This window comes from Numida meleagris, chromosome 3 (assembly GCF_002078875.1).
Source record: "Numida meleagris isolate 19003 breed g44 Domestic line chromosome 3, NumMel1.0, whole genome shotgun sequence".
Classification (NCBI taxonomy): Eukaryota; Metazoa; Chordata; class Aves; order Galliformes; family Numididae; genus Numida; species Numida meleagris.
In genome coordinates, this window is record NC_034411.1 from 53,860,172 (window position 1) to 53,875,401 (window position 15,230).

The window sequence follows — 15,230 nt, forward strand, 5'->3', positions numbered from 1 at the left end:
CATAATCATTAATTTCTTCCATCGTAGTAGCAATATTGTTGCTGCCTTGATATGTCATTAAAAATTACATTCTTTAGCTATTCATCTGTGCCATCTGTGGTTGTTTGAAGTGTTTGGTAGTATGAGACAAGTTTGGTAATATCAGATGAGTTTTCCTTAGTGTTCCAAGAGCATGGTGAGGACTCTAGGCCACAGATTTTTGTAATGCTGGGGAGTTTGTGTTTTCAGTGCTTCTTGGAGAAGCACAGTTTTGGGATTTACAGCTCTGACATCATCTAACTTCAGTTTAGAGTTTGATTCTCAAAGCGTCATGTTGGTCTTTTTTTAAAGTCCAAATGGATTTAAAAGCATTGTTTTTAAGTTGTGAACACAGTTCTAAGGTATTCCAGTTCAACTGAGGTGACTTTGGAGAACTGTAATCATGTTTCCTTAGTAAAGAGATGGAAAAGTAACAAGAATGGTAAATCTCTGTAAGCAAGATCACTTAATCCGTGGTGTTTTAATGTAAAATTATTTAGTGGGATTTTTTCCTGTATGCTTTTTGCATGAGAACTTGGGCTCAAGAGGAAGAAAATATGTCAGTCATATGTCATAGATAAAGGCCTATAAACCTGAGGGAGGTAGTGGTGTTTGTAAGGGCCAGAAAGTGTGGTGGATTTGGCAGTGGAGGGTGTGTGTGTCTGTGAAAATGGTTCTTCAAACTTTGGGCAACTTCATAAATAAGCGTTTATGGAAACCTCAAAAAGCAGTTGTGTAAAAGACTGGAATAACTCCAAAATAAATACTGCATGGTTTATATCCTTTTTTGTGGAGTTTTTTTTTTTTTTCCTTTTGGAAAAAGAAATGGATGTTTTATAGATATGATTTTATATACGAGTAAGCTTATAAAAATCTTAAGATTTAAGTGGAAAAAATGAGTAATTTGATATGAAGCCCAGTTATTCATCTTGTCATAGATTTCTCTCCCACGTTAGTTCTGGATGTATTTATATGTATTTGCAGTGTTTGTAGCAATTAACCTGTATGGCCAGGTTTGCATCTTAGTATTTAAGGCTGACAGTTCTGTATTGGACGTTATGCATTTGTGGAAGCAGTTCTCAGCTGGGTGCAGAGATGCTGCTTAAATTACCGAGGCATGCACTATTTGTCTTAGTGTTTGTGTGGTTGTGCAGAAGAGGGTTGTTTAAAACTTTAATGATGTGCAGAGGCAATCAAAACTTTTCCTGCTGATAAAACAGCTGGAGCTATTTGAAAGTCCAGTATTTAACTACAGCTGGAAGTAGCAACTTTTGCATGGTCATACATAATGGCAAATTTAATCAACATGTTTCCTTCATTCTCGTGTCTTCTGGCAAACATTGTTGCACATGAAAATCTGAAAGTGGCAGAGCTTTGTGCTGCCGATAGGTGTTCGTTTATGGCACCTGTTATTATGGAACTGCGTCTTCACCTTTGAAGTGACACCGCTTGTATCTTCTGACGCCCCGTCCCTGGAGGCATTCAAGGCCAGACTGGACGTGGCTCTGGGCAGCCTGGTTGGCGACCCTGCACTTAGCAGGGGGGTTGAGACTCAATGATCTTTGAGGTCCTTTTCAACCCAGGCCATTCTATGATTCTATGATTCTATGATTCTATGATTCTATGATTCTATGATTCTATGATTCTATGATTCTATGATTCTATGATTCTGTGTCTCTCTTTGAATCTCACTTGCACTGTAGCTCCACTGGGAGATTTCTTGGTCTCTACAGAAGAGCACAATCTTGGGAAATGCAAATTTAACAAATAGAGCAGCACCTGTGCTAGCTGTGTATTTCCAAAGTGAAAAGGACATCACAACCCAGTTCATCTTGCAGTTTAGCTTTACTTGATGTTTGAATTAGTGCAGTAGCCAGAGCAGTGCTCTTTGCAGGAGAGCACATCATTTGCTTGCTACTTTGAGCAACGGAGAAATGAACAGGGTGCTATGATTCTCTTTCTGAGGGCATGGTTTTGAGCTTCATGAATGTTTTCAAGTTGTATTTCACGATTCATACACAGCTTTTTTCTTGTTCCCAAGATACCTCTCTCCTAAATCCAGTGAATCCTTAGGCTAAAATATTGGCGCAAGACGTTGTATGCAGTATTTGAGAGAAAACAATGCACTGTATGTGCTTTCCTACTCCCTGCTAATAAAATAATAGCATATATGAAATTTTCTGTTTGCATGCAGTTGTTATTCAACTGCTCATGAATTGTCCCCTAAAACTGAGGGAGCCTTTGTCTTCAGAGTGGTTATAGTTCACCACTCTGGCAGAACATCGCAAATTTTATAGCTCCTCATTTTTCTTTTCTGATCTCTATTACATATGAAAAAAAAAAAGAGGTGAAAGTTAAGAATGTGGTTTAATGACTGAAGCTAATGAATTTTGCAAGAGTGTATTTAGTTTCTACTGGAGTATTTGAAACTACAGAAAAAGGGGATTTGACAGCTTGTAATTTAAACTGCAAAATATGTTTTCTTCCTGTCTTTTATCCACAGAATCTCAAACAAAATAAAGCTAATTAAGCTCTAGATTTCCCATCCATTTATCCATCCACCTGCTCTTTTGCTGACATTTATCTGTTCATTTATCTACCAGCCTTCTTTCCCTCTCATAGCTAGAAGGCTCATGTTGTCTATTTCTGGCGAACTGAAAGGAAAACTCAACTATAACCTTATATGTAGCTTGCTGCTCCGAAGCTGAAACTGAAGTGACCTGTTAAAATGTAAGGCTTAGGTGCTTGTGATATCTGTGCAAAGTGTATTATCAGTGTGAGGATGTATGTTGGACACCTGAGAGTATGGCACATTTTCCATCTCAGAAAATGGTAATTAATATGTATACCCTCTGCTCCTTCTGGAGCTTCCCTTACATATGGTGCTGCAACTCCTACTTGGCACTGTGTCTTCTTGAGGCAGATGGTTTCCCTGGACGCTGAGCCTTGCGGTGCACCAAAGGGAGCTATGAGCTGTGAATTAAATGCATTGCAATTGGTGTATCATTTGCGGGTGAATCACTCAAAACAAAAAGATGTGAGAACTGCGTGGAAGGCTTTTGACAAAGTTGCTCAGAAGTTGTCAAACCAAACATTGAAGCAGATTGGATTACAGGGTCCTGCACAAATCATGGGCCATGTCCATTAGGTACGCATGCAGGTCTGACGTGATACTGGCGGCTGCAGCTCCTCAGTGACTATATTAATGAGAGGGGCCTATAGAAAAAACATACTTGTACCTTCATTTAGCCATGCCTAATTTCAGTGCTTGAAACAGGTGCAGAGGCCAATGAAGAGTAGAGGCTGTACTTGCTTGTAATTTCCATTGATTCTTTTAAATCTTCTTTTCTCCACTGTTGTCAAAAGTGCCGAAGAGCAGATGAGTCAGGGTGATTATAGCATGGTGTACACTTATATGGAAACTTTCATCCAGGGATTGTTAACTCAATTTTTTTAACCTTGAGTAATGCATGTAGTGCTATATATGATAAATACAGTATTTTCATCTCAGAATGAAAAAGAGGTAATTATGACATGCAATGGCAGAAGCAGGTATGACATTATACATTTGACTTGTAGCCAGCTCAATCCATGTTTGCAAAGGGAGAGCAGCGAAAGGCGCAGTTCGCTGAGCCTGACACCAAGGAGACTGCAGCTTCTCTGTCTCCTCCAGCAGGCCATGATTCACCTACAATGAGAGGAAAGCAGCAAACCCATTAAATTAATCAGGTCAAAAAAGAAGTAGCTCATTTAGTTCTCCCTGCCTTGTGCTTCACACACATACGTGCAGACACTTCCATGAAGACGCAGAGCACTTCTGTCCCAGGAGGAGTCCAGCACACACCTGGGGGCTGGCTCAGGTTTGTAGCTTGGAAAGAGCTGGGACAGGCAGGGAGGGTTCCAGGAGTGTTTCTTGTCATTGTGCTGTAGTAACCCACACACTGCTGTGTCCCTCTACAAGCAGCTCCAGGTGAAGGCACTGGCTCGGTTTGCAACTCAAGGACAGTGAGTACCAAAGTGCAAATACTTTTATGTTCATATTCAATTATTTGGATGTCCCTGAAGAGAACTGCTTAAAGTAGTGCAGGTTTTGTCAAGCCTCGTATTTCAGTGAGCTACTTGTGGTTTGTTAGGTGAGCATTTCTGACCATGTGACTGAAAACTGCTCCCAGCCAGTACTGATGGGCTCCTTAGACAAGAATAGAAACTGATTTTTCTGTTTGTTTATTTGTGTATGTCCTCTGTTTGACAGCCTCAGGATGCTTGTAGATAAAGGATGGTTGCTCTGTATTAGGTTATGCCATGTTATAACTGTGCCTACGTAGAGAGACAGCCTGTTCTGTTCTCCTCCTTGTAGCACACAAGGGTGCAGTTGTCTTTGTTGCACTGACCCGTTAAGGTGTGATTTGCCTTCTAGCCAGTAAGTCCAGGTGTCCTTACTGCCACCCTTCATTTTGATGTTCCCCATTACCTTGAAGCATTCTTCAGCAGCCCTGGTGAAAGACCCTGCCAGTTTGAAGCACCAACCCATGGTATCCCTGTGGTTGCCTGCTGGAGCTGTGCATGGATGACTGAGCAAATAAAGGTGCTTATGGGTTTTTCTGTTTTGTCTTATCTTGTTTTATTTTACTAGTAAACATCATTGATAAAGCTCTGTTGCATCAATTAATCAAAGGCAATTTGACACACAACCCTAACAAAATAATGATTTTTTTATTAGAATGAATTTGGAGAAGTTGGTTGCAGATTCCTTCTCTGACTTGCAGCAACTCTTGATTTTGCCCTTTCTGTGCTCTTGCTCTCAAGAGTAAGGCAAACAAAAGATAAGGCAAACTGATTCATGGCTTCATTTTATTTGTTTTCTTCCTCACTTAAGGCAGAAGGTAGCCCATTCTGAAAATCATTCATTTCACTATTTCTAATGCCAAGCACTTTTCACCTTCAGGGACTGCTGGGTTTATTGCAGATGAACTTGTTATGTGTAGTCTGAAGCCATAATTTCATAAATGTTGTGCGTAATATCTACTTGCAAACCACCAGTTTGCAACTACCAGCTATAGCTATTGTAGGAATAGAAATAAAGGTGTCTTTTGAAAACCTGGTCTTGATGTAAAAAAACAAACCAAAACAAACAACCACAAATAACAGATTTAAATTTCTCTCTGGGATTTACATATGGCTGAATTGGAACTAAGTGCCTTCTTCAAATAAAATGTCAGTGTTTTAGGATTAAAGAAAGAAAACAGTCTGAAATTGTTTCAGAAGTTTTATTGGAAAAGAAAAGGATGGTTTTAATGATGAGCAGCACTTTCAGATACTTGTACGGTTTAGTTCCTCCCTGTTGCTCATAAGTGCTCAAGCTTCAATTTTCTTCTTCCTTTGAATACTTGGAAAATTCAGTTTCTCATGCCGTTCTTGAGAGGCATAGCCAACCCCTGTTTCTGCAAGTTTGTGTAGCTTTGTGCGGTAGCTGGTGCACTGATAGTTTGAGAAGGTCCATTCGCTGCAAGTCACTTCCTCAGGTTACTTTTCGCAGGACAGGACACAGCCTTTTTGCCGTCTGTTGTCTTGCTAGGCCTGCTGTGACCTTCTCCAAACAAATTTCTTCTTCTATAATAATTTTTAAAATATTTCTTTCCTTCCTCACTGTGTGAGGAAACTCCACCCTGATAAGTGAAAAATTCCTCAAGTGGAACTGGTAAGGTAATAATATCAAATGTAAAAGATTGCAGCAAAGTATTTTCTCTTGCTTTGCAGTTAGGAGGCTACTCAGTGTTTCTTATTAGAATAGAAGTTAATGTCCTGTTAGCTGATGCTCAGCGCTGGGGCTAAGACCATCCCTTTCAGCCCATTCCGGGGCTAACCTCCCTATCTCTATCTCTCCTCTTATCATTCTGTGGCCACCACTCCCAGCAAGCTCTGACACTGGCTTTTCTTTGGGCCCAAGCTGGCAGCAGACAGGCGGTGTTGGGCTGTGAGAACCTTCAAGTCCAAAATGGTATTTTGACTCAAGCTGTTTTCTTTGGATAGTTTTTCAGGGTTTTTTGTTGTTGTTGTTTGTGTATTTTACGCACAGTTTGAAAGGGAAGTGTGTCAGAATGATTCAGGCTTCAGAAAATCTCCTTCTAAAGGAGACTGGCACCCATCCATGGTATCAGAAACGTGCATCTCTATGGACCACTTTGGTTTGAAAGGAAAAAATGTTTAATCTGATGTCCCATGAGAACAGGCTTCCCAGGGCCCCATCCAACCTGGCCTTGAACACCTCCAGGAACGGGACACCCACAGCTTCTCTGGGCAGCCTGGGCCAGTGCTCCACCACTCTCTGAGTAAAGAATTTCCCCTTACCATCTAACCTTAATTTCCCTTTTTAATGTTTAAAGCCATTCCCCCTTGTCCTATCACCATCTGTCCACGTAAAAAGTCATTCTCCCTCCTATTTATAAGCTCCCTTTAAGTACTGGGGGGCCATAGCGAGGTCTCCCTGGAGCCTCCTCTTCTCCAGGTTGAACAAGCCCAACTGCCTCAACCTTTCTTCATATGCTCCAGCTCTCTGATCATCTTCGTGGCCCTCCTCTTGACCTACTCCAAAAGGTCAATTTCTTTATTGTGCTGGAAAAACAAGATTTGATATGTCAAAACTCCTGACTTCACATGACTTGAACGTTTCCCTTTAGATGACCATGACTACTAGTATGGATGTGCGGGGAATGCACAATGCTCTGTGTCAGCCACGGTCTCCTCTATGAAGCCACTCTACGTAGCATCCAGTTAGCTGATCAGAGTGGCCATGGCAGCTTTTAGAAGAGCAGGGAATTTGGAACACAGCAGCCACATGTGTTGGTGTCACACCAAAGGTGTACCAGACTTGTCTTCTAAGGATGGTCTTAGCTTAATTTTCTGAGGAAAGAGGGCATGTGTGACCGCTCCTGTGCTCCCTTCTGACTTTTCAGCACACCTTCATTTCTGTCCCCTCAGGTGTTTGGGAAATAGATGCTGGACTGCTGTATGCCTGTTTGTAATCCTGCTCCCCTTTTCAAATCTGTACATTTGTGTTTTATTTTTACTTTTGTTACCTTGTTTTCCCTTTGAAGCCTTCCCTCTTTCCCACAGACATCAGAATCCCAGACACGGGGATCCCGTGCAAGCTTCTCTGCTACTGATGAGGGCAGAGATGGTGGATAAGACAGAGAGTACTGAAGAGCGGTTGCTTGTTGAATTTACATTCTTTCCGACTGTGTTTATGCTGCTTGATTGCTGGTTTTGCCTCCTTTTAGTGCTTTTTTGCTTACGTCTGTGATCCCCATGGTATTTCTCAATCCCCACCAGAGTGTTGCAGCTGCTCCCAGTCCCCTGTGAATAGCACTGATGCATTGCTTGCTTCCCCTTCCAGGTAATTAATGAGTAGATTTAACAAGATTGAACCTTTAAATCCCTCTGGTATCCAAGTAACCTTCCTCCAGCTACAAGATGGTACTGTTTGTTTTCCCTATATGAAGTGTTTGTTCCTGGAACCCTCTGAAGAGTTATGATAGGAAATTGCACATGTATGCCTGGAACACCACAAAATAGAATTAAGAGAAAAAGGCCTTTTGCTTCTTTGAGCACAGGGAAGTCTTGAAATTAGTCTGCAACCTTGCAGTCAGCATTTGGAAAAGAAAGGGTAGGCTAAGCTGTATAAAAACTGCTTCTGGATTTGGGGCTGCTCCGCTGCAACGTCCCCACATTTTGGATGCAGCATTCTGCTCTTAGCCTGCTCTAAAACGAAGCCACTTTTCTTGCACGATGACAGATCACTGAAATATGATACTTTCAGACCTAAGCATGCCTAATGGTACTCGGCATCTCAGTAATGCTGCCTCAGCATCTGTGGTCTAAACTCCTGTTCTTAAGGTGTCTACACCAGGGTTTTTCTCTGGAGCCCTTCCCAAAGACAACGAGTTTACTTATGTCCTTTATTGCAGTGTGGCTTTACTGAGGTATTTTAGGACAAGTAATGCATTTGGAGAGGGCTGCAGTTCTCAGTTGGTAGTGAGGGAGTTACCCTGACTTTTACATTGCATTGTTCCCACATTACTTTGCTGTTTAGGGCCAGGCTCTATAAAAATGAACACCAGCAGTCTTGGTGTGCTGCATACGAACCCAGATATCACCAGCAAGCACTGGTGCTGCTGGCAGCTCTTTGTGTCCCTTAAAAGCAATGCCCAAGGTTGAGCACTTGTCTTCCTCTATAGGTCTCCTGTGCAGAAAAACAGAGTATGTGAGAAATTCTTTGAGCTGTATCCCCTGTGATCTTTACAGTTGCATTGCAGCATATCCTGAGTTGGAAGGGGGATGCACAAGGATCACGAAGCCTGACTCCCTAGCTGGTGAGGGGTCTGGAGCGCAGGCCTTATGAGGAGCAGCTGAGGGAGCTGAGATTGTTCAGTCTGGAGAAGAGGAAGCTCAGAGGTGACCTTATCTGCTCTCTACAGCTACCCGAAGGGAGCGTGTGGCAATGTGGGAGTCAGCCTCTTCCCTGTGTAACTAGTGACAGAACAAGAAAGAATGGCCTCAAGTTGTGCCAGGGGAGGTTCAGGTTGGACGTTAGGAAAGATTTCTTCTCCCAAAGAGTGGCCAGGTGCTGGAACGGGCTGCCCAGGGAGGTGGCTGAAGCACTGTCCCTGGAGGTGTTTAAGAAACGTCTGGATGTTGTACTGAGGGACATGGTTTAGTGGGAAATATTGGTAGTAGGTGGACCGTTGGACTAGATGATCTTGGAGGTCTTTTTCAGCCTCGGTGATAGGATTCAATGCCTGCCCGTTAATTGGCACATGCACAGAGCAGCTGGGACGGACGGAAGCTGACCGCGGCCCTTTCATCTCCCCCTTTCCCGAGCCGCCTTGCATCTGCCGGCCTGGGCCGGGCGGGGCCGGGCGGCGGCTGCGGGAGCTCAGCTCGGCGCGGCTCGAAGCGGTGCGGGATGTTCTGCCTGAAGGGTGAGCGGGGCCGAGCCCCGCGCTCGTTTCCGGCCGGGTTGTGTGGGATGGAGGAGGGGCTGTGGCGCTGAGATGTTATCCTTTTGGGGGGTGGGGGGACGTCGATTCATTAATTCAACGCTTTGCCGAGAAGAGTGCGAATGTATCGCTCCTTTTGTGAGCGGGGAGAGGGACGGGCTGCCCGCGGGGACGCCGCGGTGCCGGCAGACAAAAGGACGGGCGTGTGCCGGAGCGGGAGCTCGGCTCCTATCCGCCCGCCGCGGGGGGCGGCGGGTTGCGGCTTTCGGTGGTCTCAGGGCCCGGGAGGACCCGAGGGTCGCAGGGAGAGGAGCTGCTGGGGAGCCTCGGGGAACGGGGCTGTGCTTGGCCGAGGGAGGGGTCGAGCTTTTTAATTGGAATTCCTGAGAACGGGGTACTAACGTTTTTTATTCAAAATCGGTGTTGTTGCGACTGTCTTTTTGTTACCGAGGTGCAGTGGTTGAAAGCGCAGAGCGCAACAGCGCAGAGCTGTTGTAAGGAGGAGTTCAGGAGCTGTAAGGCACACCCATTGCCCGTGAAAGAATAGTGGTTGGGTTCAACGCTTGGCTGCTTGTCAGCCCGTGCTCAGAGTATTTCGCTCCCCTCTCTGAGCTGTTCAAAACGCTGATTACTTTCGCTCTCCCAATGACTTCTATCTGCGAGAAGGCCCCGCTAAGGATCTCGGTATGCTTGCCAACCGTTAATTAAAAAGCAGGAATGAAGTTTCTTTTCTGCGGATTTTGGAGTAGTGAACCCGTGTTTCTAGACAAAACCTTAATTAATATCATGGCACGATTTTGCTGTGTATTGGTTTATCTTAAATGAGGTTACTACTGTGTACCAAGCACAAGCCAACCAAAACAAAACAGCTCTATTTAAACTGCAGAGCAAGGGGTTTTCAGTCCATGACATAACTCAGTGGATTGCTGGAATTTAGAAACAGTGACAGTGGAAACCTTTTAAAGCATTAACTTAGAGATACAGGCCAGAAGTTGTTTAAATAACGAGCGTAGCAGATAAACCATTTTGGGTAACTAGGCATCTGGTAAGACTTGGTTTTCTGTGTTTTTAAGCACCTGTTTGAAAATGAACCAAAGAGCAGTTTGCAGAGAAGTCTTACGCCCAGCAATAACTTTATACAGTGAAATTCATAATAAAGCTGAAATATCTGTGCTTTTTAATGCATCTTCAGTTGAATGTCTGTAAACTGTGTTGAATAGTCATGTATTTGGAGTGTTTTTCCTCTTTGTATGCACTTACATACTGTTTTCTCTAAGCCACTATTTTGCACTGTTTTATTATATTAGTTGACAGTAGGCTTCTCCCTATCTTGAAGATCATTGGTTACCATGAAGTACATTATTAACTTGGGTTTGCAAATCAGGATCCTGAAATAATCAGCTGGGGCATTACCACTGATTTCTTTCTGTTAACCTCAGCACGTGTTGGAGAGAAGTGCTTGGGAACTCATTGAGGGGGAGGATTTGTTTGTCTTCGAAGCTGCACAGCAGGTCTGTCTCTCAGATACTGTTTCTGTTTAGGCTCTGAAGGCTCTGGGAGGGGTGGTGAAGTTGTTTACACGCTGCCCAGGCTCCCACCTTGTGTTTTATTTTTCAGTCTTATGATGAGCAGGCTTGATATGACAAGCTGTGGGCGCTGAGTTTGTGGAGGGACTAAGTCGGTGTGCTGTGTGGGTGTAGGTGTGTTCTGCATGTGTAGGATCAGTTGATTAAATCCCTTCTCTAAAACCAGGTCTCTGTGTAGGGGTCTGGCCATGGAGCTGCCTTTTATTTTTCTTCTGGTAGCTATTTCTACTCTCTTTGCACAGTCCCTAGTGGTGGCACAGAGGCTCTGCTTGCAGCACCCTTCCCCATTACCCATGAGATGCTCGGGAGAGAAAGAGATGGGCGGTGTGCACCTCTACCTCACCACCATGGCCCTGTGCTGCTCAGTTCCATGGCATGGCTGCTGAGTTCACCCTGGTATGTGCAGCAGGAGTTGCATCAGTGCTTGGTCAGAGCAGGGCACCCACAGGAGAGGCAGCGTGGTGCAGTTGTTACCGGTATTTGGAATTAGAGAGAAAGAAATGGAAGATTGAAAGCTGTTTTCTTCCAAAAGGCTTGATTCCTAGAAGGTTCACGAGCTGCAATTTGTTGGCATGTGCTAAAATTGAGCTTACGTTCCTGTGATATTTGCCTGGAGTTTCTCTTTGGTTTATAGTTTTGGTTGAAGGAAAGTAGCGCCAAGAAACACTGTGAAGCAGACATGTGTGCTTACTGCTGGCCTGTGCATGGGAAGTATTTTCCATCGTTGCTTGTCTTACAGCTGTGGATTTGAGAGGGAAGTCTTTTATACTAATAATAGCAAGAAGTTATGATAGAAGTTATCCATAAAAAATCCCAGGCATGTGCTGCTTGCTCCCTGGAGAAGGGCTTCATGGTAGAAATGGAGATTTTTTTTTTTATTATTTATTTGTTTAAAGGATCACAGGCCTGCTCACCAGTTGTCTCATGTGTTCTGTGCATGTAAAGGCATTCCTTGGATTCTTTTCTTGGCAACGTTCTCATAAAATATCCAATGTTTGAAATCAGAAACAGATTTTAAACAAATACATTTTCCAAGTTGAACTGGGCAAGCAAAATTTTGTAAAACTTGCTTTCTTCTTTGTTTCTGTTTAAAATTTTAATTTTTTCACATACAGCAGTCCCAAATGAAGGAAGGGACTTGCAGTCATCTAAATGGAAGAGTCTGTCAAAGTGAAGGTCCTTTGCAGAATTTAGTGTTTAATTTACATCTAAGAGAGCAACTGATTGATTGTGTGGTATTTGTTCCTCTGACTTCATTTCAATTTTTTTTTTAACCTTGTCTCAACTCTGTGTAACCACAGTTTGGCTTATGAGTCAAATCCATTCTTTTTGAGGTTATTTCTATATGTCATACACATTATTTCAATAGTGAAAACAACTTTGGGGATGTTTCTGATCAGCAAATCTTCGAAATATAAAAGCAATTTGAAAATATGTAGAATCAGAATTAAATTTCAGATATGTGACTGCTTAAGTTGGTGAGCCTGCAGCTATAAGAAGCGCTCTGATCTGTTCTTCATTTCTCATGTACTCCATGGAATTACTCGTCCTGCTGTACTGTTTCCAGGCTGTTCTCTGTGCCACTTCTTATCCTGTCCCCATCCATGCCGTTGCTGCCTGGTTCACCTGTGAGGCAGCTGTGGGCTGCCACTGAGGGAAGTCTTCGCATAACTTGGTCTTAACAGCTGCATCTGCCAGAATTCTTCGCATGGCAGGACAGTAATGGAGAGATCTGTCAGACACGGTATCTTCATATGCTGCAAAACAAATCAGTTTGTACATCAATACAGAAGGGATTTTAGAGTTTAAGATTGCTTGAAGTTTGAATTTTTTCTTGATTAAACAACTCTTTTATCCTGTGCCGAAGGAAGGAGCAGGGGTGAAGAGATCTGTACAGGGCTGTGCATGTTTGTATCACCCAATGCAGGTCTGTCCTCTTTGTATCAGAGAGCAAAGAATAGAGATTGCCTCAAACTGTGCCTGAAAGTACAGAATAAAATTGAACATTATGGAAGCAAGATTGCAGGTTTGAATAGCAAAATTCTCCCTGAAGTTAGTCGAGTGCTAGGGAGTGCTGAAGATCCCTAGGTAGTTCTGTTTTTTCTCTTAAGTAGCTAAATGCATTGGAACGGAGCACGTGGGAAGGAGGGCAGCATATGTAGAAGTGAAGTGAGCTTCCAAGGCAGCTGAGCACTGAGGCAGTGTCCCTCAGCTCCACCTGTTCCCTGAGTCTGCGTGCAGCTGGAGGGGCTAATGGAAGCCCACAGATACTTCTGCAGTGAGGGCTGGGCAGAGGAGAGCTGCTCCCCAGCTCTTGGCCCCGTTATGCGGAGGTGGCCCCAACAATGTTTATTCATCTTGTTGTTCAAATGTGGTACACTCCTTGGGGCTGCTTCGTTTGACTGCCCTGACAGAGGCCACCAAACGGCACTGGCTCAGGACCTGCCAAATGAATGCCTTTTGTTTGGTGTGTTTGCATTTTTCTTTTTTTGGTAACAGAACAGGGTGTGGGCATGTATTTTTTCCGTTAAATTTTTAAGGAGACTGATGGCAGTGGGTGAAGCTGGGCAGAAATGTAGTCAGGTGATAGATAAACATCTCCTCCGGTAGGCATGCCAGCCGTTCCCAGGGCACACGGGACTTTCGCTCTGCTACCCTAAATTGGGGTGGAAACAAAGCAGGCTTCATGGGTTTAGCTGTGAAAGCAGTTAGTGTAGAACCTCACCTTCAGCAGATCTTTAGCAGATAATCAGAAATGAGGAGATCAGGAGAGCTTTCAGTATTTGAATGTAGCTTGTGCTTTTTCAACACAGAGGTGGGTAAGCACACAGAAATACTTGACGCTCATGGTCTATTCAGGTGTAGTTCTTCAGTCTTAAAGAGTTTATGAAAATTGACTTGTCTGCTGTCACAACCATATAATTAACACACACCTTTGCCTCTAATTTTACTTTCACGTAGGCATTTAATGCATTCCCTCCCTTTCTGCTCCTTGCCTGCTTCACTGCAGGCTGCAGCAGGACTCGTTTGCACAATTCACACAGTGCTGTAATCTTGAGGAGGGATTAATGGCAAATGAATCATTGGTAGAATGGTCATCTGCTGTTTTCCTTGACCTGCTAATGTTTGATTTTTAAACAATACCAACCCACTATCATCTGCAGGGTTGTGACCACAGTACATACGGATGGTGATTGCTGTGCATTGCAGTAGGACGGGGCAGTGAATTTCTGCCAAAGTGCAGCAAGAAGCCAACACTGTTCATTTTAAACAGCAAAACTTTGGAGGTTCGGGAATATGAAAACATAAGAAGAAAGTAGCATGTGCAGCTGATGGGATGCATAACTATTGAAAGAATTTCACATTGAAGTAGTCTTTGAAACAGTGTGCACATTCTTGGAGCCTCTAAATATCTTCACACATTTTTCGGTTGTTTAAGCTTAGTAATGGTTTTGCATTGTTTAAGTATAGCATTACCAGATTTGTACTGTCTATGCTTGTTACTCATCTACATTAGCTTTTTTTTTTTTTTTTCCCCAGCAGCATTTGTGCAGAAGACTGATGTTGCTTCTGGGGAAATGCCATAAACTTTTGTCAAATAGGAGATCTGCTTCCTGTGAAAGCACATTGCCTGGCATTAAGAGCTGGAAATTTTATTAATTCTTTTATTCAGTCCTGTCACAGCTGCGGTCCTGCCTGTGGTTAATGTCTGGTGAAACAGTCTATAATTACCCCAGGCATCTTATTTTAATGCTGTTCTAGTGCTGTCTGACTCCCAGTCCTCTAGAGCATCCCATTCTTTTCTATCTGTATTTTTAAAAAAATTCAGAAAATGTTTCTAGCATTTAAAGCTCTTATGTAACTTATGTAGAACTTGAGACTTGAAAATATTTGAAGCTTAATTGCTGGTCTTATGCTGAGCAGTTACAAAAGCATGGCTTATTTAGTCTAGCTGGTAGCTTGGGAGGTAAATATCACGATGAGAGAGGAAAATTGTTGAAGTTAAAGTACAGTATTGGCACAAGATGAATGGTTTTGAGCAAGTTGTGAATTAATTGAAGTCTGACATTAAAAGATGCCAAACCATCTGAGGAGGGAAGTTCTGGAACAGGCTTCCAAACAGGATAATGTGGACAAAGAAGTGTCTTCAAGATGGTTCTTGATAAGTTTTGGTAATTTAAGTCAGAATTTCTGTAACTGGTAAGTGAGGTTTATAGCAGTGGTCTTTCAGGCTATGTGTAGGTCTGGCCCTGGATTGTATTTGTATTGTATAATACAGTCATCCCACACTTAAGTGCTCCTGGTGATCCATCTGAGGACTGGGAAGAATTATCCTTTTATATACTTAATTCCAGCGTATGAAATTTGTCTATTTTGTTCTGCTGCAGGGAAAGACAGGCTGAGGAACAGGTGCCCTGCAGGTCCTCCTGGCAGCACACAGGCTTGCAAGTGTGCCCCGCTCTCTATCCTTCCATTTAAACTGAACAACAGACACTGCCAATACAGAAATCTTGCAGGCTTGGGCTGGTTGGGACTCCTGGGTTTCTCCTGTCCCCTTCTAGCATCGGGTGTGCTCTACTTACAAAGAAAGTTTTATTTTATAAATTTCATGCTCTCAGAGGGACCTCAG

General features: G+C 43.3%; 1 protein-coding gene across 7 annotated transcripts in view; it reads left to right on the forward strand.

The window, feature by feature from the left end:
- Positions 1-15,230, forward strand: part of NHSL1 (NHS like 1) — a 163,602-nt gene that overhangs the window by 71,605 nt on the left and 76,767 nt on the right. Inside the window, exon 1 of one of the 7 annotated variants that reach the window (XM_021390715.1) lies at positions 8,866-8,996. The exons of the other annotated variants lie outside the window; for them this stretch is intronic. Within the exon in view, the coding sequence (XP_021246390.1) occupies positions 8,981-8,996 (16 nt within the window). The 5' untranslated portion in view covers positions 8,866-8,980. Of the gene's footprint in view, positions 1-8,865; positions 8,997-15,230 lie in introns of those variants that run through there. 7 annotated transcript variants of the gene reach the window in all.